This window comes from Candoia aspera, chromosome 8, assembly GCF_035149785.1.
Source record: "Candoia aspera isolate rCanAsp1 chromosome 8, rCanAsp1.hap2, whole genome shotgun sequence".
NCBI classification, from domain to species: Eukaryota; Metazoa; Chordata; class Lepidosauria; order Squamata; family Boidae; genus Candoia; species Candoia aspera.
In genome coordinates, this window is record NC_086160.1 from 15,822,770 (window position 1) to 15,845,547 (window position 22,778).

At 37.7% G+C, this 22,778-nt stretch overlaps 2 protein-coding genes across 2 annotated transcripts in view; one reads left to right on the plus strand and one right to left on the minus strand.

Annotated features, from left to right (window-relative positions):
- Positions 1-3,455: 3,455 nt before the first annotated feature.
- On the plus strand, positions 3,456-9,575 carry NIPAL1 (NIPA like domain containing 1). The gene is made up of 4 exons (XM_063309756.1): positions 3,456-3,598; positions 5,019-5,109; positions 6,418-6,578; positions 7,582-9,575. Exons 1-4 carry the CDS (start codon positions 3,514-3,516, stop codon positions 8,211-8,213), a joined length of 969 nt encoding a protein of 322 aa, XP_063165826.1. The 5' UTR covers positions 3,456-3,513; the 3' UTR covers positions 8,214-9,575.
- A 1,298-nt stretch (positions 9,576-10,873) lies between these two features.
- TEC (tec protein tyrosine kinase) overlaps positions 10,874-22,778 on the minus strand; it is a 76,996-nt gene continuing 65,091 nt past the window's right edge. Inside the window, exons 11-18 of the mRNA XM_063309989.1 lie at positions 21,044-21,177; positions 20,504-20,578; positions 18,555-18,726; positions 17,222-17,438; positions 15,050-15,114; positions 14,234-14,352; positions 12,949-13,106; positions 10,874-11,966 (exon numbers count right to left, since the gene is read on the minus strand). Of these exons, the coding sequence (XP_063166059.1) occupies positions 11,892-11,966; positions 12,949-13,106; positions 14,234-14,352; positions 15,050-15,114; positions 17,222-17,438; positions 18,555-18,726; positions 20,504-20,578; positions 21,044-21,177 (1,015 nt within the window). The 3' untranslated portion in view covers positions 10,874-11,891. The remainder of the gene's footprint in view (positions 11,967-12,948; positions 13,107-14,233; positions 14,353-15,049; positions 15,115-17,221; positions 17,439-18,554; positions 18,727-20,503; positions 20,579-21,043; positions 21,178-22,778) is intronic.

Genomic DNA, 22,778 nt, shown 5'->3' on the forward strand with positions numbered 1-22,778 from the left:
CTTCCTTCTTCGCCTATTCGGGGAGATACCCTAATGAAACAATGCTGAATGTTTCCACCCCACTAGGAAGCAGATACAGCTTATACGTAGGTGTGGCATTGGCCATCGGCTCCAGTATCTTTGTGGGTTCCAGCTTTATACTGAAAAAGAAGGGCCTTTTGCAAATGGCTGCAAAAGGTTTCACTAGAGCTGGTAAAAAACACATTACTACTTTCAGATATATAGATATATTAATTTGGAATCAAGCCCCAAAGCATAGATTGGCTATCTTCAATGTGCATTTAATATTTAGTCATTCATGCAGGTTGTACTATTGTGGAAAGCATACGGTATATTCTTTGCAAAATCTGATGTTTTTTGAAGTGCTTTCTTCTGTCATACTCTAGGTGGTCTAAGAAGAGTTGTTTGGGCCTTTTGACCATAAGTAAATTAATAATAATAAAAAAGAGTTGCTGTAAAAATTACATTCACAGCAGCTTGATTTTTACATGTGTACATCACTTTTCAACCAAAAAGGGGTCTTGAAGCAACATAAATTAAGCAAAACAAATTTAATTACTCTTCTATGAACTAAGATTAATGACTTAGTTCCTATACAATCCACACCCATAATATGGTTTGTTTGATGCTTTGTATGATATGCTTCTTAAACCATGATTTCTTCCTTCAGATGGCTTTACAGACCATATTTTTAAGACTATTGTTTGTTGAACAAGAGAAATCTCTAATGCTAAGAAAGGTAGGTAGGTAGGTAGGTAGGTAGGTAGGTAGGTAGGTAGGTAGGAAGGAAGGAAGGAAGGAAGGAAGGAAGGAAGGAAGGAAGGAAGGAAGGAAGGAAGGGGGATGATGAGCAACAAAGAGGGTAGACTTGATTACAGTGGCAATAGGTGCACCATTGGAAGACCAGGTTGGGAATAGATCATCCTTGAGAAAGTCTGTACCTAATCAATCAATCAGTTGTTGAACAGAGTGGCCTGTGTTGTATCTGATAGATTTACATTGGTTTTGAGCCAATATGAATCCATTCACACATCATATTAAGACACAAACAAACCACAGTATGTTATATGTGAACCAGGCCAATATTCCTATTCATCTCTATCCTTAGCTTAGCAAGACTTCAATTAGTTTTATTATTCCATTTTTCCATATGATGATGAGACTGGACCATCTCTGAACTAAGCTATCGTTTGATTAAGAAAGGTGATATTCAAAATCTCTTCTTGAAGTAGAACATTGAGACAAAAACCTTTTAAAATTACTGTACTCACATACATCCATGTAGATACCAAGGACAAAAATTAAAGAAAAAAATCTTGAGAATACTCATAAAGCCCCCATTCTGCTGTCATTTAGAAGAGCAGTGAAGATCTGGCTCTTCACCCATGCCTTTGGCAAGGGAGACTAAGACCCCTCGTTTCATTGCACTTGCCATCTTTTTAACTTAAATGTTTTATTGATTTTATTGTAATTTCTTTGGTTGGTCATTGTAAGCTGCCCAGAGCTGCTGAGAGTTGGGTGGCATACAAGTTTAATGAATTATAAACTTGTATTAATTATAAATTAATAATAATTAAATAATTATTATCTAAACAGAATTGGCTGCCATAGGTGTTCATAGGATGTGTGTGTGTGTAAGTGGTGTAATACACTCTTACAATCCTACAAATAACACAAAATATTCATATCATCTACATGACAGTGTTGTGATATATGCAATCTCAATGTGGCTTGTATCTGGCCTCTTGGCTGGTAGGATTCACACAATGTGCTAAGCCATAGTATGGTTTGTTTCATTTTGGCTTAGTATGAGCTCATGCAACAGTTTAAAATGTGTGGATTGTTCAAGGCTAGGCAGATTTATGGAGTGCATGCAGGTGTATATATATATTTTTTTTACTAGAATTCCCAAATCCATCAGCTTGATTTGCAGTCCAATATGTTTTGAGTACTAGAAAAGGACAATCTTTTGAGACAAAAATTTGTTCCAGGTTATCTTGCCGCCTCCTAGTAAAATGTATGATAGTTGTTACTACTGCTGAGTCAAGAATCCTTGCCAGTTACCCAGAGGTCTGTCTGTAGATCCAGATTCATCTGAATCTCCACTCATCTTCAAATGGAGGAAGAACCTTGGATGCCTTCAGTTTCTTCCTACACAATTCTGAAGGGATGTGAGCCCCAATTATGCAAGGATGTATCATTTTACTTTGATGGTATACGAAAAACATAAATAATCCTATCAAAAGTGTTTCTGGTGACCCAATTTCTACAAAAATATTACAATAGGTTCTGTCTTAATCAAAGATAGCTTTGAGCATTCTCCTCCTAACTCCCAGTTGGTAGAAAACTCTTCTTTAACAGAACCTCACAACACACTTTTAGCATCTTTTCATTTTAAAAAGATTGAAGAGCAAATACTAATAAATCCATTTGTACAGAAAGGACAGTAACTTTCAGGCAGTTTCTTGCACTTATAAGCAGATTCACTAGCTTTATAAGAGATGAAAATAGATAGCTATGTCAGTTGATTAGGAAGAAGAAAAAATCCACGTACCAAGGGCTTTTGAGAAAATTATTAACTGGATGGAAAGATCTTTTTTTTCCCCTCCAACTTTTGCAAGTGACTCTTAATTAACCCAGACAAAAGATCCAGGTCTGACACACTATTATCAGTCTTATTGTTGGATACATCTATTCATTATAGATAAACATAAATAGGGTGTAAGTTAATTTCAGGAAAAAGTTGAAAAAATCATGTTCTGAAAGAAATGGCCAAGGAGTAACTCTTTGTGCTACTTAACCATTTTGATTTTAATAGTAAATGTGTGAAGTCTCAATATCATTTATTTCATGGCCCCTGATTAAAATGCATGTATTGTCTGTCAAATGACAGTGGTTAAAAGTTATAAAACCATTCACGTTAATCTTTTATCAGATCTTTCTAATATAAAAAAAACTATTGAGGAAAAAAAGATGTGAGTGGATTAGATAATTTGTACTAGAAAAAGTACTCTTAGATTATTTAAGAGAGTTTATTACAAAATCAGGGACAGGGATATTCATTTTACTAGTAGCAGGAAAAATAAGATGACCTCCTGTTTGGTGGGGAGAGAGTTAAATCCATGTTCCTGGTGTCTGTGGCTCAAAAACTATGGGATGTTATATGATCTCAGGTTTTCATGTAAGAAATAAAGATGGAAATGAATTGCAGCATAATCCCATATTTTTCATTTCGGTCGGGGTCTATTCCCAGCAAAGCAGCTATAGAGTTGTGGTCTTAGCTCCAGCAGTAATTTATAGTACCTTTCCTGATGCGTTAAAATGTCAGATCATCCTTATGCTTATAATACATTTTTGCATACTTTTACTGCTGGTTTTGCCGATATATTTCTGCCTGCAGTTATAATGGAATAAGGGAGGAAACCGAAAATCTCTCCTTTTAAAAACAAATACTAGAAAAAGGGCGATCAAGGCATTTGCATAGATGCTGAGCTGTACCTTTTTCCTCTGAAAATGTTTTTGTGGTTGTTTTTTTCCCCAGGAGAGGGGGGCTATTCTTACCTCAAGGAATGGCTGTGGTGGGCAGGGTTGCTTTCAAGTAAGTATTAAAGTTTCAACCCCTTTGATTTTATTAGTATGTAGCTATTTTGGCACATGTCTTGCTAAAAGAAACTGGCAGTGTTTGTTACTAGTTAGTCATTCTCTGCCCCCATATTACTGTCATATGAATGGAAGGGGGATCATTTCCATAAATTTCCAGACATCCTTGCTATGGTTAGGGTTGTAATAGGGCTGTCTTTATGCTCGGACAGACTCCAGATTTAGACTATGGCAGATCAGTGCTTAAGTGCATGGAAAAAACCTCCTCTAATGTTTAAAAAAAATCATTCTGGAAGTTCAACCCGCAATTAACAAGCTGCAACCAAGACAGAGATTCAAGGGAGGAGCTACGGTCAATGGCCTCATCTCTTCTGCCCTCCTGATGTGATGGCTTTGTGTGATAGAGAGAATACCTGAAATAACACACTTGCTCAGGAAAGAAGAGTCAGGTTTCACAGACAGGTGTTGAAAGATGGCTGTTCCTTGGGCTGAATATCCATATGTCATGTTGACCACCTAAATATTGGTGATTTTCTAGCAGCAATCACAATCTATGGGAATGTTATCTTACCATCTACAGGAAAACTTCTTAAGTCTCTTGTACTGTACTCAAGATTTCCAGTCTATTTGGAGATTACCTATTTTTATTACATGGCTAAATCATTCCACTGGATTATTTGGCGGCCTCAGATCCTACGGCCCTTGAGAGCCAGGTAGATTGCCATGTGTCTAGTTGAGTATCCTTGGCTGATTTTTTCCCATCTCTCCTTTTGTTTTGTTCAAATTTCTTCTCATTGCTTGGGGGAGGAAGAAATGATTTAGGTCAGAAACAAATTAATGATAGAAAATTAGGAGTAGATATACAGTATGCCAACCCTCCAAAATTTCTCCTACCCAACTTCTACAGTTTGTGACTTCCTTGATGGCAAGCCAGCTTCAGTAAATGGTAGGGAGGTAGAAGGGTGAGAATATTGTGTTAATATATGTATTTTTTTAATCTCTGAAGCCTAAGTCTTCCAACTTGGACAAACGGTACTGTCCTTGGGAGGTTGTGTAGGGCAATCTGTTTTCAATTTGAATCTCTTTGTACAGTTTGTGACTCAGCTTCTGTAGAAGAAGATAAGGCAGATAAAAAGGTTTTAGTATTTTCTCAAGGGAGTGCTGCAATGTTACAGAGTATTGTTTATATTGTGGTTGATGCTCATGGAATGCCACCCTCTTCCTTTGACTTTTAATTAGAAATGAGTTGTTTCGGAGTGTGTGTGTGTGTGTGTGTGAGTGAGCTCTGATGGTTTCCAAAAGTTTCTTGTGTCTTGCACGGGCAGGCAGAAATCATTGATAGTATTTCAAAAAGGTACTGGTATTTTTTGAAAATTTACCTTTCTCAAGTAATTCTAGTTTGCTGTTGTTTTTGGCAGTGGGAATAGGAGAAGCTGCAAACTTTGCTGCATATGCCTTTGCCCCTGCGACTTTGGTCACCCCGTTGGGTGCACTAAGTGTTCTTATAAGGTTAGTACATTGACTTTGCCCACTGAGGCATCTAGTGCGTCACAGTTCAACCTGTGGCTCAGTAGGGTCATGAATATGTTGCTCTTATGCTCCTATTTTAGTTATATTAGGATAAAATCTCTCTACTGTCTTTCTAAAGCAGTCTTTCTCAACCTTGGCAACTTTAAGATGTGTGGACTTCAACTCCCAGAATTCCCTAACAGCAATTCCCTAGCCCACGACATCTCCTTCTGAAGAAATGTATGCTTTTCCTAATCATGTGATTCTTTTAGCATATATGGCATTAAACTGCATATTTGACCCTGACAATTACATTAACCAGGTACTGTGACAAAGCAGTAGCTTTGTAAAGACACATGCATAGACAGACACACAATTTACATGCTGTTTGGCTACTTACAAGCCAACAGGTCATGGTGCTCTCCATCAAAAGACCATGTGCGGTTCTTTATTTCTCTTTCTAATGTGTCCAAAAGACAGGAGTAGCAGTAGTAAAGCTTGGCAGAGTTGCTAATAAGCCCCTCATGCTACGATGTGTCTAAGGCAGGGTTTCTCCTCCAGGGTTCCGTGGCACCCTATAGTGCTGCAAGAGGGCATTAGGGGTTCCTGGGAGATCAGGATTTATTTTAAAAATTATTTCAAATCCAGGCAACTTCGCATTAAAAACGTAAGTTTCGTTCTTTATCTTTAGTTTAAGAACACTGTTAATGCATATATACAGGCGTACACATGAAACAAATATAACAATTTTGTAACTTCTGACCTAAATACCTTGAATGTGCAGGGGTTCCCCGAGGCCTGAAGAATATTTCAAGGGTTCCTCCAGGGTCAAAAGGTTGAGAAAGGCTGGTCTAAGACAAGATGATTACAGAATAAGTCACATCTGGAAGCAACCCTACTCTTTTTTCTTCTTTTTAAAATGGAAGGAATATCCATGTTTCTACTAGTCCATCAGGGTACATCTTGTATACACTTGCCAGAGATCTGAAGCTAATAAGAAGTTTCTATATATGAACAGTGAGGAACTTCTATTGCATATCCTTTCTTTTTCCATACCTTTGTTCTGGCCTTGCATGTCTTATTTCACTCTCCCTGATTCTCACACTTGCCTTTCATGTGCACTGTAGGCAGACCTAAGTTTGCTAAAATATTTCCTCCATTGACAATAATATTCTTAATATGCAGACATTGTCCATTGATAATACTTTCCTTGGTTCTTATTCATTCTAGCTATTCTGAACTTCAGTTGTTACATTCCTAAGGGTTCTATTTTTCCTTATTTTTTTCTTTTTTAAAAATTCCAAACAGTGCAATATTATCTTCCTATTTCTTGGATGAAAAGCTCAACATTCACGGAAAGCTGGGCTGTGTGTTAAGCATTCTGGGTTCCACGGTGATGGTGATTCATGCCCCTGAAGAGGAACAAGTCACATCATTGGATGACATGGAAATAAAACTAAAAGATCCAGGTATGTCTGTTAGAGTGTTATCATAGAATGAATCCCTACTTTTAAAGTGTTTTGTCGTGAACATAATTAACAAATAGATTTAGCCTAGAATCTATTTGAGAGCCGTTTTGTCTAGTGGTTAAGGCAATAGGCTAGAAACCAGGAGACTAAATTCTAGTCCCACCTTAGGCATGAAGCCAGCTGGGTGACCTTGGGCCAGTCTCTCACTCTCAGCCCTAGTAAGGAAGTAATGGCAAGCCACTTCTGAAATCTTGCCAAGAAAACTCCAGGGACTAGTTTAGGCAGTCACTGAGGATCAGACACGATTGAATGGCAAAAAGAAAAAAAAAAGCATCTATTTATTTGTCCTGTAAACAGATTTGGGATTGGGCATGTTCTTCCATATGTACAATGTCACATCTGACATGGAGATATTGAATGGAACCTAAATAGGCTAACACAGTAGGAGGGAGAATTCTGCTTCCAAAATTGCTCCCAGGCTCTAGGCAACTGAAAGACAGTAAGAATCAAACAACAGAATTTCCAGCACAGGATATGACTATGCTATTCTTTCTTTCTCTGCATCAGGGTTTCTCAACCTCAACAACTTTAACATCTGTGGACTTCTGGACTGTGGAGTTGAAGTCCACACATCTTAAGTTGCCGAGGTTGAGAAAAACTGGCATAGAGAAGCCATACAATCAGTGCATAAATGCAAACATTTTCTATTTTGTCTCGATTTTTTAAAATATTATCCTGAGCTGGAAGAGGAACCTATATTTATCAGTTTCCCTCCTAATCCTTCTCCCATGGTTCTAAAGGGTCTCCTGTTCCTTAGGAGCAGATGCCCAGGAATTGCAGTAAAAATTAGTGCCAATCCTTGCAGAAAGAGGAAGTACAGTATTTCGTAAGTGGATCTCTATTTATGGAACATTGGATCAAATGAACTTGATCAAATGAACTGTGACTTGACATCTTTGTGATTATCTCAGTCGTAACATGTAGTTATTTTCCTTTCCTCCAGTGTTCATTGCATTTGCTGCTGTTATAATTGTGACCTCACTGGTACTCATTTTTGTTGTCGCTCCACGGTTTGGACAGACGAATATATTGGTCTACATCTCCATCTGTTCACTGATAGGTGCTTTTTCTGTCTCCTCTGTCAAGGGCCTGGGCATTGCTATTAAAGACATGCTTTATCAGAAGCCAGTCTTCCAAAATCCACTGCTTTATGTTTTAGCAGTAGTTCTGGTGCTGGCCGTTAGTACTCAAATCAACTACCTCAACAAATCCCTGGATGTGTTTAATACATCTCTAGTCACTCCCATTTATTACGTGTGCTTCACCACCACCGTGGTGATCTGCTCCGTTATTCTCTTCAAAGAATGGAATAGCATGGAACTTGGTGATATCGTTGGAACCTTGAGCGGATTCTTCACCATAATTATTGGCATTTTCTTTCTTCATGCCTTTAAAAATGTCAGCATCACATGGAACCAATTGGCAATTTCTGTCAAGAGAGACCCAGTCTTGTCTTTGCATGGTTATGAGGCTCATCATACTTTATTAGAAAATATGGAAACTCCAGCTTTGTTGTGTGATGAGGATAACACTCTGTTCAGCCGAGGAACTGAACAACAGCCTGACCACCATTAAGTCATCTCTCTCTGCTTAAACAGCCAACCAGAGCAAACCTCATCTTCATCGTCCCAGGATAAAACTTGGAGGCAGGGAAGGTCATGTCATTTGCTTATGGGTTAGAAAAGGAAATTAGATGATGCTGGTATTTCTGTATTTCCCATCTCTGACAGCATGCAGAAGTCACTGATAGCAATAATGCTCTTTGGGTGATGACTGTTGTTGCTAATGAACTTAATTATGTACATAATATATTTTCTAAATAGCATTTAGAAATGCTATTCTGTTTTAAAAACAAGACTTCTGCTGAGGGCTAAGTGAAGATATTTTGTGTGTGAAGAACCAGGACTTTTCTAAAGAGGGGCATGTTGGTAAACTGGAAGTTTTAGTTTATTCTAGTTTTCCAGATGGGAAGTGTCCAAAAACAACAACTTCTCTTTTAGGTTTAACTTCCAGCAACAAAGTTTAAACTCTAGCAAAGTACATTAATTGAAAACAGGTTCTTTCTATGCCTGATAGCACTGAGTTAGATCCAGACTAAGAAATCCGTACAGTAAACTCACTGAAATCTGGGAATTACATTGGTCTACACTAAACGTTTCTGGAAAGACTTTTAAGTTTTATTTCCCTCATAAATTGCTTCCACCCTGGAAAACAGATTGGACAAGTTTAGTGCTGTATACTTTTAGTTTTTTCTAGATGATAATTTGTTTGAAGGATCTGTTAAATTTCTGGAATCATTTTCTCGTATGGATCCAACAGGGAAGGATGGAAGGTAACTGAAATGTGCATTAGTCATCAATCTTTAACAATCACTATGTTAGACAATTGGAGCAGAACTTCCTAATGTTTCATACATGATTTCCAGTAGGCTGCTTTTAAGCGTTCAAGAATATGCCATCGTAAATCATTTACATATGTAGATTTTTATAAACTATATACATGTATAATCATTTTTATGAAAAAGATTCTACTGGTATAATCTCTTAATGCTGCTTAATTTTACTAGAAAAATCTGTGCTTAAGTCTTTTAAATGAGTCATTTAATTGTTCAGGACAGTAGATGAGATTTTAAAACACACACATATACTCACAAATGTTAAAGTCTCTTCCCTTTTACATAGAACTGTATTTTAATACACTGTTGAGATTTTTTTTTTTTTAAATGTCCATGGTGACCTCCTTTGCTATTTCGTGAACTGGAAAGGGACTTTGGTCATATGAGAATTTCTGAACTAAAAGGATCAGTGCCAATAAACTGAGTTTTGAAATAGAATTTCATCTGTAAACCCAGGCTTGGCTGTCGGTAGATTTTTGGCCATCCCTTCAATATTCAGTGTTAATGCCTTAGTTCTAAAAGTGCTTAGGAAAGGAATAAAAAGTGGTTTTTTTTTGGAACTGAAGAACCAAATCATTTATTTGGACTACAGCAATGAATAAGCATGGGCATGGTAATACTTTTAGCTCTAAATTTTTTATTTCTTTGGTTTATCAAGAATTGGCATTTGTCCCATGATAAAAAAAACACCCCAATCACTTAAGGAAATATTGATTTTTAATCATTTTAACGGTCACATACTGTGTGGTTCATCTGAGAAGCAGGAGTGGTTCCTGTGAAGTCTTCAGTGCCATTTAGGAAAATGAATGCTTTTACCTATCTGTGTAAAGTGTGCCTTAGCCATTTAAAAATCTTTCGCTGGAAGATCTGTGGAGCTTTGATGTAACATTGACAAAAATGAATAAAAGTCATTTTGATAAAGTGTACTCCCAACTGACATTGATGGCCTAGGCTTAGGAATTCATACAGAGATCGATCCACATAAGATTTATATGAAGAAAATACATATTTAGAGAACCTACCCAAAGTTGTGAATTGATTGCTATTGAAGACTTTTACAGCTAGACAAAACCTAGCTTCATACAGAAGAAACTATCCTTTGGCCTATTTTCCCCTTCTTCTGTACGAAGCTAGGTTTTAGCTATTTCTGGGAAGATCTATCTCAATTACCTTCTTTTTAAAATATCAGCAAAACATAGGGCAAATCTTCTCTGTAGTGGTGCCATTCTTAGAGACAAAGACTACATGTGCTGCAATTTTGCAGAAAGTATGTGACATGGTAAATGGATAGAGTATTTCTCTTTCAAGAATATATTCTAGACTGTATGTTTAAAAATGTGGGGCAAAAAGCTTACTGAAATCTTGACCATTTGGTGTTAGCTAAATAACAGTTGGAGATGGCACGTAATAGCCTTCAGCTGTTAACTCCTAGCACGAACTTTTTTTTAAATGCAATTAACTTGAATTTATGCAAGTGGCATTGGTGTTCCTTAGCAATGGAATCTGGTTTGGGTGAAATATCAGCACATGGGTAGGATTATGTAAAATCTGCCCTAGACAGAACTGCAAAATCACCTTTGTGTTAATTGGAAGGTTTCAGTATAAAGCAAAAATACCTATTTTCATTTGGGGGTCTGCCCGCAATGTATCTAAAGTAGTCTGGATGCTTCTGAAGCAGTGTGTGACACAAGAAATTAAATCCCCAGGAAACTTTGGATGAACTCTGGGAATGTCACAATTTATGGCACAGCAAATAGTTTAGGAACAATCTTAATAATGAGTGCAAGGGTTTAGTTCTGCCCCACATACTCACCTGAAAATGAAAATCAGTGGTTCAACCTTTTATCACAACTTCATATTTATTATATGAAATATATTTATTAAGACACATTTTGCTATACATTATTTCCCTGGCAGGAGTGTGGAGCACATTTTAGAGTTGGTAAATTCAAAATAACAATCTGATCCAGTTTATAATAAAGTTGGGAGCATGTTCTGTTTTTGCTATAAAGCGAAATGCCAAACTGAATGTGCAACATACAATAAAAGATTCAATATGTTATGCTTTTAAATAGTTTAGGACAGACTAAATTCTCACTTCATATGAAAACGTACATACAGTGTATATTTACAGTACATAGATGGTATTTATAATACATTTATTAGGAATGCTGTTTTAAACTCCTCATATGCTTGTGTCCTTCCTAACAATCTGTCTCAGGCCCCCCCCGGGGGGGGGGGTCTTTAAGCAGCTTCTAATCAAGGAGAAGTTTATGGAATGTTTGTATTAGTCTTCCTCTTTGTCCCTATTTTCCTGACAAGCCACTGAGGTCATTAGGCTGAAAGACAAATAGGTGGCTCACAGCCTCTGTCCTTCACATGTGTCTAGCTATCACCTCTACTATGCACCAGCAGCCTTGACCAACCCAATGTATGCCAACATCTGTGCTGGCTGGAAATGAGATGTGGCCAAACACATCTGGAGGGCTCAACACTGGACAAGGCTATATATGAGAATCACTTTGAATATTGCTCTTTCATCTCAACAGCTGACTTATAAAAGGTTTGTGCTGAATTTAGTTTACGTTCTACAGTAGTTTTATCTTGCTACAGGTGGATATTTTCCTCCTCAGCAAACCCACATTGGGGTCCGCTTGATAACTGTGTTGTTTGAATAGCTAAACAGATAAACAGTCTTGATAAAGCTGCTTCTTCCAGAGACAAAGGAACAATCTGCACAATTGTCTTCCTGTAGTCCTTCGGAGCAGCATCCAGGACTGTGGCTCTGGGAAGAATCCAGCAGCATCTCTGAAATGGTATCACTTTATTGTCAATTCTTGCACTTCTGCCAGGCCTTGTCAGGAGGAAGAATCTTCAGCTATAGCATCAATCATATGCAGGAGGTCCTGAAACGTAGGGCGTCCTTCTGGTTTCTAGAAATTGAAAAGTTTTAAAGAGGCTCTAATAATTGATTTTATTTTTTTTTTGGTGCGGCATGATATAGCCGATCAAACTGAAAGGGTATTTTTCTTCATTGACTTAGCTGACTGCTTACACAAGTCACAAGTACTGGAAGAAGCCATTTAAAACAAAATTTTGATGATTAAAAACCAAAAGTTAACGTATGACTGCATAGGTTTGGGGGATGACAGTCCACAATCCAACCCATGAAATGGACATCGATCCACAACATTTTATACCATTATAAATTTGTTAGTCTTTAAGGTGCCACGGGTTCCTTGATGTTTTGCTGCAAAAGCCTAGCCGTCATACTTTGGGAACACATTTCCATAAAGTATTCTTGTGGCAATGAGGTTTGCAGAACTAAGCAATCATTTTGCATTCAGCATTGTTTGAACCAAATCTATTGGCATTCATTTCCAAAGTATAGATGTTATAAATACATGACAGTTTTACTAACAGTGAGAGAAGATTTCGCATTGTTAGCATTTCATTTCTGCATTTAGCTGACCCAAATATTTCTACCTAATACCTCTCTTGCAGATAGAACTAACATAATAAGATCACCTCTTGGCGCTATAAGAGTTTGCTGCTGGTTGCTAATGCTTTTCTGACTTACGAAATCGCTAATTCTTACGATTAAAAACCATCTAATTTCCACTCTTAAGTCTACTTGATTTCTGTCTTCAGACTGTTCTATTTACTTAGCCCTGAATGGCAGATGTGTGGCAAGGACCTGAAGTGGGGGATACTGTGCATGCACCCACAAAAATGGACAGAAGAGAGAGCACTATTGCATTGGCACATACTCTGGCGGTTTTCATTCAAACGATTGGCAGGGTGCAAAGAATGGTAGTGCCTACGTTGGGCCGCTGTTCATTCATAATACGGTAATAGGGATAATGCACGTGAACCACAATAGAACTAATGCAACTGAAATGCAACACAGCATACCTCATGCCAGCACATCATCATCACATCATAAACATTCTTAGAAGCTAACTTGGGCCGAAACAGACGGTGTCCTTGGGTAATCATAGTTACCACTTCATAGTTCGTGTTTGTCTCAAAGGGCATCTTCCCTTCTGTAAACACTTCCCACATGAGAACACCTGCAAAATCAGAGAGATCAGTCAAAGTTCACAGAGATAACTGAACTGAAGCATTGAAGATTTAGTCTCCAGAATGGCAAATACAAATACGTTAACAGAAAATCAATCCTAATAAACTAAGTAATCACCTGGCCTAAATCTTCTAAGATTATTTATCAGCAATGGAATGATTAGACTAACTCATATGAAACAGATCTGAAAAGCAGAACTAGGCATTAAGGCTAGACAGGCTTTAAGAATGATTCAGAAGAGGTGCTTCATACTCACTTCTCAGCTATTCATTAAAGCAGCTACATATCTTCTCACACATCTGCAGCCTAAAACAAAAGGTGGTGCTGTTTTAAAGAATTGCTTTAATGAATTGACTCCTTGAAGGAATTATTTTAAGCTGTGACAAAAGAGATGGTTGCTTTAAGGAGTCATCTCATTAAAGCAGTTCTTAAACTGCCAGTATCATTTTTCAGACTCCAAAAGATGTAGCTGCTTTAACAAATAGCGAAGAAATTATGTTAATAATTTCAACTTCTTCTGAATTATTACTGAAGCATACACAATCCTACTAGGCATAGCACACTAAATAACATTGCAGTGAAATTTGAGGGCATAGCATACGACCATCTTTACCACAGGATCTTGCGTGTGCATGTCAAGCCAGTATTTCAAAATCAGTAAACCTTTATATCACAAGGTTATATAGTTATAGATCTCCATGAAAACAAGTGATTAACATATAAAATTACATTAAAAATAATGTACATCAAAACAATCAAAACAGCTAACCAACATATGTATTGCAAGATATTTGGAAGCCATTAGAATGAAATAAAGCACAAGTTAAAAACAGTTCAGCATCTGAAACTCCTGAATGTGAAGCTTTTAAGTTCGAATTTTCATTACGAAGTTCATAAACCATGAAACCTGGGTTTTATCCAAGAGTCCCTGTTTTTATTTCATCTAGAACTATTTATTATGTGTCATTAACATTAAGCAATGTTTTAATTTTTTGTTTCATCCCATCTTAAATATAATTGCTGCTTTGACGGATTATTTGAAGAGGCTGCCAATTATCTGAAAAAGCCATCTTCTTATATTTACTCAAAAAAAAAAAAAGGTTGACACAATCTTACCAAAAGACCAGACGTCAGACTTGCTGCTGAACCGGCTGTAATTGAAAACTTCAGGGGGGCACCACTTCACAGGAAATTTAGCACCTGAAGAGCTGGTGTACTGATCATCAAGAACATACCTAAAAAGAGGGGGAAAAAATCCTTCCTCTGAAATGAATACAAGAAACTGAAATATAAATATTCACGGCACCACCTAATGGCAATGGATAAATTTCACAAACATTACTGTACTTAAAAGGACTAAGGAAAGACCTATCATAGACCAGGGTGTCTCAGCCAGGATTCCGTGGACCCCTAGGGTTCTGTGAGAGGTCACTAGGGGTTCCCTGGAGATCACGATTTATTTTTAAAATTATTTCAAATTCCGGCAACTTCACACTAAACAGGTAAGTTTCATTCTTTATTTTTAGATTAAGAACAGTGTTAATGCACACATACAGGGCTACACATGAAATGAATATAATCATTTTGTAACTTCTGGCCTATATTTGAGCCTGAATGTGCAGGGGTTCCCCGAGGCCTGAAAGTATTTCAAGGGTTCCTCCAGAGTCAAAAGGTTGAGAAAGGCTGACATAGACTGACTCTGGATAACCTGCAGACGAACAATCATAAATTGGATCCTTTCCAGTTGGCAGCTACAATATTAAGTCTTTTGTGAATCTTTATCTGAGGTAGATGAGTTAAATTTGGTTATGTGAGCTACACATTGCTGGGGTCTGTTTTAACTTAAAAACATGGCCACCACCCTACCACCTTAGAATGTACGAAAGTAAATTTAAAATATGCCTACATAAAAGTTACATAATTGACAAATACCTGGTCATTCCAAAATCGGACACTTTCACCACTCCTGACTCGTTCACTAAGCAGTTTCTAGCAGCCTAAAGAAAGGAAGAAGGAAAAACAGTCATTTGTATTAGAAGTCCTGGCAAATCCAGCATGCCTCATTAGCATATGGATGGTTGCTCTAAGATGCAAACTCTCTGTGCTACTGAGGAAGCTGCTTGTTGCCACTCCCACTTCCTCTCTCTCTCTTCCTCCTTCACCATTGGAGAAGAAGCATGTTTTGCTTGTCTCTCCATCTTGGGCCTAAAGCCATGTGGCTGCCCCTTTCTTCCATGCAGCTCTTGGCAGCTGTACTGCTGAGAGGTCACTAAGTATAGGGAAAGAACAGAAGACACAAGGAACTTCATTTTTCCACCAAAGATAAATATAACTGGACAAAGAATAAAATGAGTAAGATATTCTTTTACTTGCTTCTGAACTTAATGTGTCTAAGCGTGTGATTCTTTATGCTTGGGAGGGCTGTGTAAGATCAATAACCTGTGTTTCTCTGACATGCTCATTAAAGCTATTTAAGATAATATTCTTTTTCTGCATGCAGCTTCTCTGCTCTGTTAAGCTCTGCTCCATTCTGTGGTCCTAGCTGTCCACTAATGGCTTCAATTTAATTTCTGACAATTACACAAGTGTAAAGGTGGATCTAGTGCAGTGTTTCTCAACCTTGGCAACTTGAAGATATGTGGACTTCAACTCCCAGAATTCCCCAGCCAGCATGCTGGCTGGGGAATTCTGGGAGTTGAAGTCCATACATCTTCAAGCTGCGAAGCTTGAGAAACACTGGTTCAGATCATTTCATAAAAAAGTAAAATTCAAAATCCTCATCTAGAGCTACTAATCCTTACAAAGATGTATTTTTCCAGTTTCTTCAACCTTCTTCTGAGTTGAGGCTCGTTTCTCAAAAAAAAAAAAACAGCAAAAAAGAGAAACTGTATTAACCATAACCAAATTTACATACTAGAGCTTCATGTTCACATTACTGCCCCATCTGAAAATGTGCAGTTTTCACATAACAGAAAAAGTTTTTAAAATCCCCAAAATTATATAATTGAGTAGATAAGGTTAAGACATTATTTTCAAGTATTTCCTGAACGGCAGATATATTATTAACTGTGTCTTAAGCTTAACTATTCAAGCATCATCTATGACTCCTAAACAAGAATCTGCAAATACTTCTAATATAAGGCAAATGTTTTATGAGAAGCATGAATGATAGCAGAATTATTAAGGACTCATAAAATATGTAAATAGGAGAATTTGGTCTGGGCAACACATACAAATGAGGCCAGACAAACTGGCAATCTTCCTTCTTTCCTTCCTTCCTTCCTCCCTCCCTCAACTCCTAAATGAGCTGGGTAGCTTACAAATAAAAACCAGCAAGTAAAAGGATGTTACTGACCAGAAGAGCAAAAAACAAAACAGATCAAAATAAATGGAGCTCCATAATCCCCAGTCCTGGGGGAACACCTAGGTCTCCAATCATTTCTGAATGGCATCAAGGTGGGAGCCACACAAATCTGGGGCGGGGGGGAACAGCATTCCAGAGGGCAGGAATTGCAACCAAGTAGGTGCACTTCCTGGGTCCCACAAGATGACATTCTTTAATGGATGGGATCCGGAGTGCGCCCACATCCTGCTGGACTGTACCGGATGGGCAGACAACTGGAAATAGGTGGACCCTCAGATAGCCAGTCCCTATGCCTTGAAGGGCTTCATAGGTGATAATCAGCAGCTTGAATTGCACCCAGAAGTCTACTGGCAACAACCAGTGCAGCTTGCAAAGGAGTGGGGTCACAGACACATAACACCTCTTTTGCTGCCACACTGCCACAGCCTGGACCAGCTGTAGCTTCCAGATGGCCTTCATGGGCAGCCTCGTGTGGAACGTGTTCCAGTAATCCAGTTGTAAGAATAGGACATGAGTGACTGTTAATGTGTGTGGAAAAGTGGTCTTTTCATAAAACCATTCAGGGTGGAGAAAACACCAGCTTTAATTTCTCCTCTGCAAGTCTTAAAGGGACATGAATCCTACCTTGTGTTGCTTTTGGTCAAAACATTTCAGAAAATTATGAAAAATCAGAAATGAGGCACTTTCTTTAGATCTTATTGCATGCATCAAACTTACATATGTATCATTGCCTGTCTTACCAAATCTCTGTGAATAAAGCTATTTCTCTCCAAGTATTCCATTCCTTCAGAGACATCCTGACACATCGTCAGCAGGTTATCTTTAGTGAAATGTCCACGTCTTTGGCGAAGATAATTTAGAAGGCAGCCATGCTCCATAAACTCCGTCACTATATAGATAGGTCTCTGCTGAGTACAAACACCATATAGCTGGACTAATTTTGGGTGGGTCAACTTCCTGAAAGTAGTTTAAAGAAAGAAGAATGAAACAGGGAAACAATAGAGAAATATAAACAGAAATATAGACACAATTTTTTCATGATGCTAATTTTAGTTAGAAAACATACATGTTAGGAAGAAAATAAGAAACGACTTATGCAATCTTTATATACTTAAAAATACAATAAAAAGTTCAGAAGAGATAACGTTGTAGAAGCCAGAGTAAAATAGTAAGTCCCAGTCAGTAATGCCTTTTAATTGCAGGTCTGCAGAGCAGGGTAACAGCATCTAAAATGGTAGCAGATGGCATTAAGCAATGAAGATTTAGGAAACCAATCCCAAATGCAGGCACAGGCTTCAGCACAGAAAAATGTGAATGTAACACTCCACCACTGAAATTATATCCCAAGATGTAATGTTTTGCAAGATTACATGTCTGAAACAAATATAGTAGACAGTTGGGGCTCTATCGATCCATCCTAATAAGAATTTACTTTCTTTCTTCCATAAACCAGAATTATTTCCAGCTAGAAAGTTGCCTGGTTTCTGATTCTCTGATATTTAAGGTGAAGTCACGTGCCACAAATCCTATTACAATTTCAGACCTTGATCCTGTGAAACATTGTTTTATATGTTAAGCACTTAAATATGTCAATAAAGTGGTTCATGAATGTATCTTTGCTGAAAGGTATTAAGCAGCTGGAACAAAAAATGGCAGGGTTGTTTTTTTTTGTATGATAGGGATTTGATTACATCATTGTCTTTAGTATGGGATACCATATGTAATTTCTTTAGCAATATATTGCTAATAATATTAATATCATTAATTATTTAAACAGCCCACCTTCACTTGACCAATATACAGCTTTGGTTTCTCTTAAATATGAACTTAACAAGTTTGATACTTCCAAAACAGAATTGTTCATTTTTACAGTGCATCAGGCAACAATATAAGGAAAGGAGAGAAGTATTATAAACTTTGGATTTTCTGACTCAAGACAGCTGATCTAATTTAAAACAAGAGACAGAGCAGTACATCTCAGGATCTTCAGGAGAAGACATTTCTTAAGAAGCTTTGCAGCCAGACTCTTTAATGCTTTAAAAATAGTAACTGGCACCTTTGCCAGTTACTTACATCATCACTTTAGCTTCTTCTATGAAGTCCTCTTCATACATGGCACCTTCTCGGATAGCTTTGATGGCTACCTTGTACTGGGCTCTCCATTTGCCAAGCCGCACTACTCCAAAGAGACCACTGCCCAGTTCTCGCATAAAGGTGAGCTCTGCAGGATTGATTTCCCACTTCTCTATAAAAAAGGAAGATAAAATCAAAGGACAGGTAAACTTGAGGATAAACCTCCAAGACCAATTGGAAGACAATTCTTATGGTCAGTATTCTTTTCCATAAAGGTCTTGTTATCATTAGTTAATCCTTTTTTCAAATCAGAGAACTTTTGAAGATTTGAACCAGAATACCCTTGGAAGTGCCCACTGCTTATTCTGAAGGTTGCCTTACAAAATGCTGCCTCTGGACCTCTTTCCAAGAAATACTGCTTTTGTCACTCAGTGTAAATGACTCAAGTATATTGTGGGAAGGGACCCAGTCAGTTGGTTCATCTTGCATGTCTAGTCCTTCAAGAAAAAGGAGAAACTGTGACTGAAAAACCAACTTCTCCATCATCAAATTCCCTCAAGACTTGGCAGCACTCAACATGCTTCTCAACACCTGATTGTCTGCAGGGACGAAAGCATGCTGATTGCTGGCTTCCTGGCATTGGGGCTAAAAATATTGTGAAATCCTGCCAACACTTTCCTATGTAAGGACATATGAGATACTAGATACTTTCTGGGGGAAAGTGGATGGGGACAATGGATTTTGACCCAGTTAGTATGACTGTATGCAGACAGAACAATTAGCAAGGTGGTTAATGGCTACCTGGGTAGCGCATCTTATGGAACAGGCCAGGAGCAGTGCATTCCCAGGTACCTGTCACTTTTTATTTTTCAAAAATGTCTAAAAACTAATTTCTACTACAGGCAAATCTTACACAAGAAATCTTAGAATATAGCTTGTAATCCAATTTGCCATCCTAAAGCAACGCTCTCTCATTCTTCTCACGCAAAATAGGTATGAACCCATATTTTATCTGCAGTACATTGGTATATTTTGATAGCTCTGCTGTGCAGTTTCTTGTTCACTAGGAAGCTGTCTCAGAAATCCACCCTTTATAATTTCAACACACTCTGTAATTTCAACACAGCTGCTATGGTTATGATGAATGTTGCTTGTCCCTGCATTCAATTTTATTTTCCAGTGCAAACATACGTGTGTGTGTGTGTGTGCATTCAGATACCAAGACAAACTCTGCTTTATTAGACCAGGAAAAAATTTACGAGATCTTTTGGGCTCCCTATCTGTGTCGATGCTTTTAATAACTGCATCATCTGATGAGTATCTGCTTTTCCCTTCATAAAGAGTAACTGTACAAATCTGTAATTTGGATAATGGAGGTATGAAAGGGCAGGATGGACTGTTATGTCTACACTCCTGGAGTTATGTACTCCCAAAGAGGAATGACCATTAATGCTAAGGACTACTTTTTCCTCAGGAAAATAGCAACCGTGGGCTAGGGACATGTGTAAATGTCAACCAGCTTAATTTAGCAGCCTCCGAGCATGTTCAGGTTCCAAAGACAAGAATTCCCAGCCACCATGGCATTCAGGAATGCATGTCCTCAAAGCATAGGTGAACATAGCACATTGCTGTTTCCAACAGAATGACAAAAAACCCTCCCCAAACTCCACCTCACTGCTCCAAAGTATCAGGAAGATGCCAGATTGAGTGATAAACCAGCCCTTTATGGGATGGGATGGGATGGGATGGGATGGGATGGGAAGGATATACTAACTAATTGCATAACTAACATGGTTTGTACTGTTTTGCAAAGTATAGGCTTACAGAAGACTTTCTGCAATATGGATATCAATTAATCCAATAGAAAGAAAAGAGGAAATAAATACATTTTAGTTCTTTGTTAATCTCCAAAATCAGTCATATATTTTCATACAGAAACATAAATGTACCATAGCTGAATCCAGCAGTGGTTGGTGAGGGTTTCACTTTTGGAGTCACTGGGTATCGTAGCCTTGTCACAAGCCCTAAAATACACAGAAAATTCATATGGTAAGTTACACTGGAAATTAAGAAAGGTGAACAATGCTTTCTGGTGTTTTAATGCTAATCATAATATTTTCTTACAGCAGCATTTGTATATACTTCAAAAGAACTTTAAGCACACTAAGCATTTGCTTGATAGTTTTCAGAAAAGCTTTGGTGTAAGAATTTATAGCTATCAGCATCTTAGAAAATTAGAATTATTCTATTGTTTAAAAACCTGAAAATATAGGATGCATTAAATAGTTATTGATGAAGATTTAGAACTTCTAAGCAATCATATGTGACAGATGTAGGCGGAAGTAGAACTTATTTGAATCGTTTCTTTTCTTGTATCATATTAAAACCATTATACATTTCCAAAAGACCCAAATAAAGACCTTCTGTAATTTAATACTTTGGAGTTAAACAAATACAAATTAAAGGATAGAAAACTCAAGGTCATTTACCTGCAGCATTGTGTTTATGATAGTCAATTAACTCTGGAATGGAGTCAAACAGATGTTTTTCTGCCAAATAATATTGCTTTTGTGATGTCATTGTTTCTTTTATATGGTAGTGTCTTACGCCAGATAGCCCTTCTCTGAAAAACACAGCAGTGTAGAAATTTAAAAGTTTTCACTGATGCTGAATAAACTTACGCTGTATCTTAGGTAAAGGTAAAGGTTTCCCTTGACATTAAGTCCAGTCGTGTCCGACTCTAGGGGGCAGTGCTCATCTCCGTTTCAAAGCCGAAGAGCCAGCGTTTGTCTGTAGACACTTCCGTGGTCACGTGGCCGGCATGACTACATGGAACGCCGTTACCTGCCCGCCGAAGCGGTACCTATTAATCTACTCACATTTGCATGTTTTCTAACTGCTAGGTTGGCAGGAGCTGGGACTAGCAACAGGAGCTCACCCCGTCACACGGATTCGAACCGCCGACCTTCCAATCGGCAAGCTCAGCAGCTCAGCGGTTTAACCCGCAGCGCCACCGTGTCCCTATATGCTGTATCTTACTAACAAAATATTTCATGTAATTTTTGGAGATCTACGGTACTCAATATGGGGCTATGTAGAAACATACTTTGCCCTTCAATTGCTTTAATTACAAGAAATCTTGGGGAAACTTAGCTGCTCCTTAGCATCTGTAGCAGCTTTCAGTGGCAACAATGAATTTTTATCCTTTGACCTTTCAGGAATGGTCTAGTGTTTCGTTTGGGAGATGTGCATGTCCCTCACTACATCCAAACCAACTCAGAAACATGTTCCATTAATTCACTGGGACATAGTTAAGAGCCCAAAGTCTTCAGTGCTAGCAAGATTTCCAAAACAAGGAACAAAGAGGATCAAAGCAAGACTCCATCTTAGTATATGCTGCCTACATTATGTAGCAGGTATATCTCTTTAAGATCTCTGAGAACTAGATCTATTGTTCTATTTGAATCTTTTCTTACACTTTTTTAAAGGAAAGTTAAGATGAGAACATATAGATCAAGGAATATATAGATTATTTCCAGATCAACATTTTAGATGAGAGGTTCTACTGGAAAAATCTGCTAATTATAAGTTGGAAAAACCAATGCCATAACTCTAATACTAAGCTATTAACCACTTCATTGACTCAGGATTTGCAGAATATCTTGCTGTTTATTAAAAACCAGAAGGAATCTGGTTGCACTTAATCTGACTAGCAATTTTTACTAAAAGGCATAAGCTTTTGTGAGCTTCACTTTACTTCATTAAGTGCACGTCATTAGATTCTCTAAAAAGCTTATGTTTTTAATAAAATTTGTTAGTTGGAAAGGAAAAGGTTCTACCAGAATCGTCCTGATTTTTTGCTAATATAAACTAACACGGCTCTCCTCCTACAATGTTTACCATGTATTATTCACGCATCTTAGTCTGGATTTATTAAAAATAGGTGAGCATTGCATATTTTACGATTATTAATTGGCATTTCAGATACAGCTCAAATTAGATTGGATTCTGCTGTATTAATATCTTTGGATGCCCTAACTCAAAATTCAGAAATATATGCAATGTGGAGTTACACCATTTCAGAAGCCAACAAAATACTAATAGACATACAAAACATGAAGAAGGAGCTTTATAGATGAACCTTGATACTAGCAAGATAATTGCAGCTATATGGCTAAAAAAGAAATGAATTTTTGGAAACTGAGAGATGCATACATGTATGAA

Excerpts from the sequence above, each read along its gene's own strand:
- NIPAL1 (XM_063309756.1), top strand. The coding sequence starts at position 3,514 with ATGTTTTTGTGGTTGTTTTTTTCCCCAGGAGAGGGGGGCTATTCTTAC. Across the intron at positions 5,110-6,417 it reads GCACTAAGTGTTCTTATAAG|TGCAATATTATCTTCCTATT; the intron begins GTTAGTACATTG and ends AATTCCAAACAG. Across the intron at positions 6,579-7,581 it reads AATAAAACTAAAAGATCCAG|TGTTCATTGCATTTGCTGCT; the intron begins GTATGTCTGTTA and ends CCTTTCCTCCAG.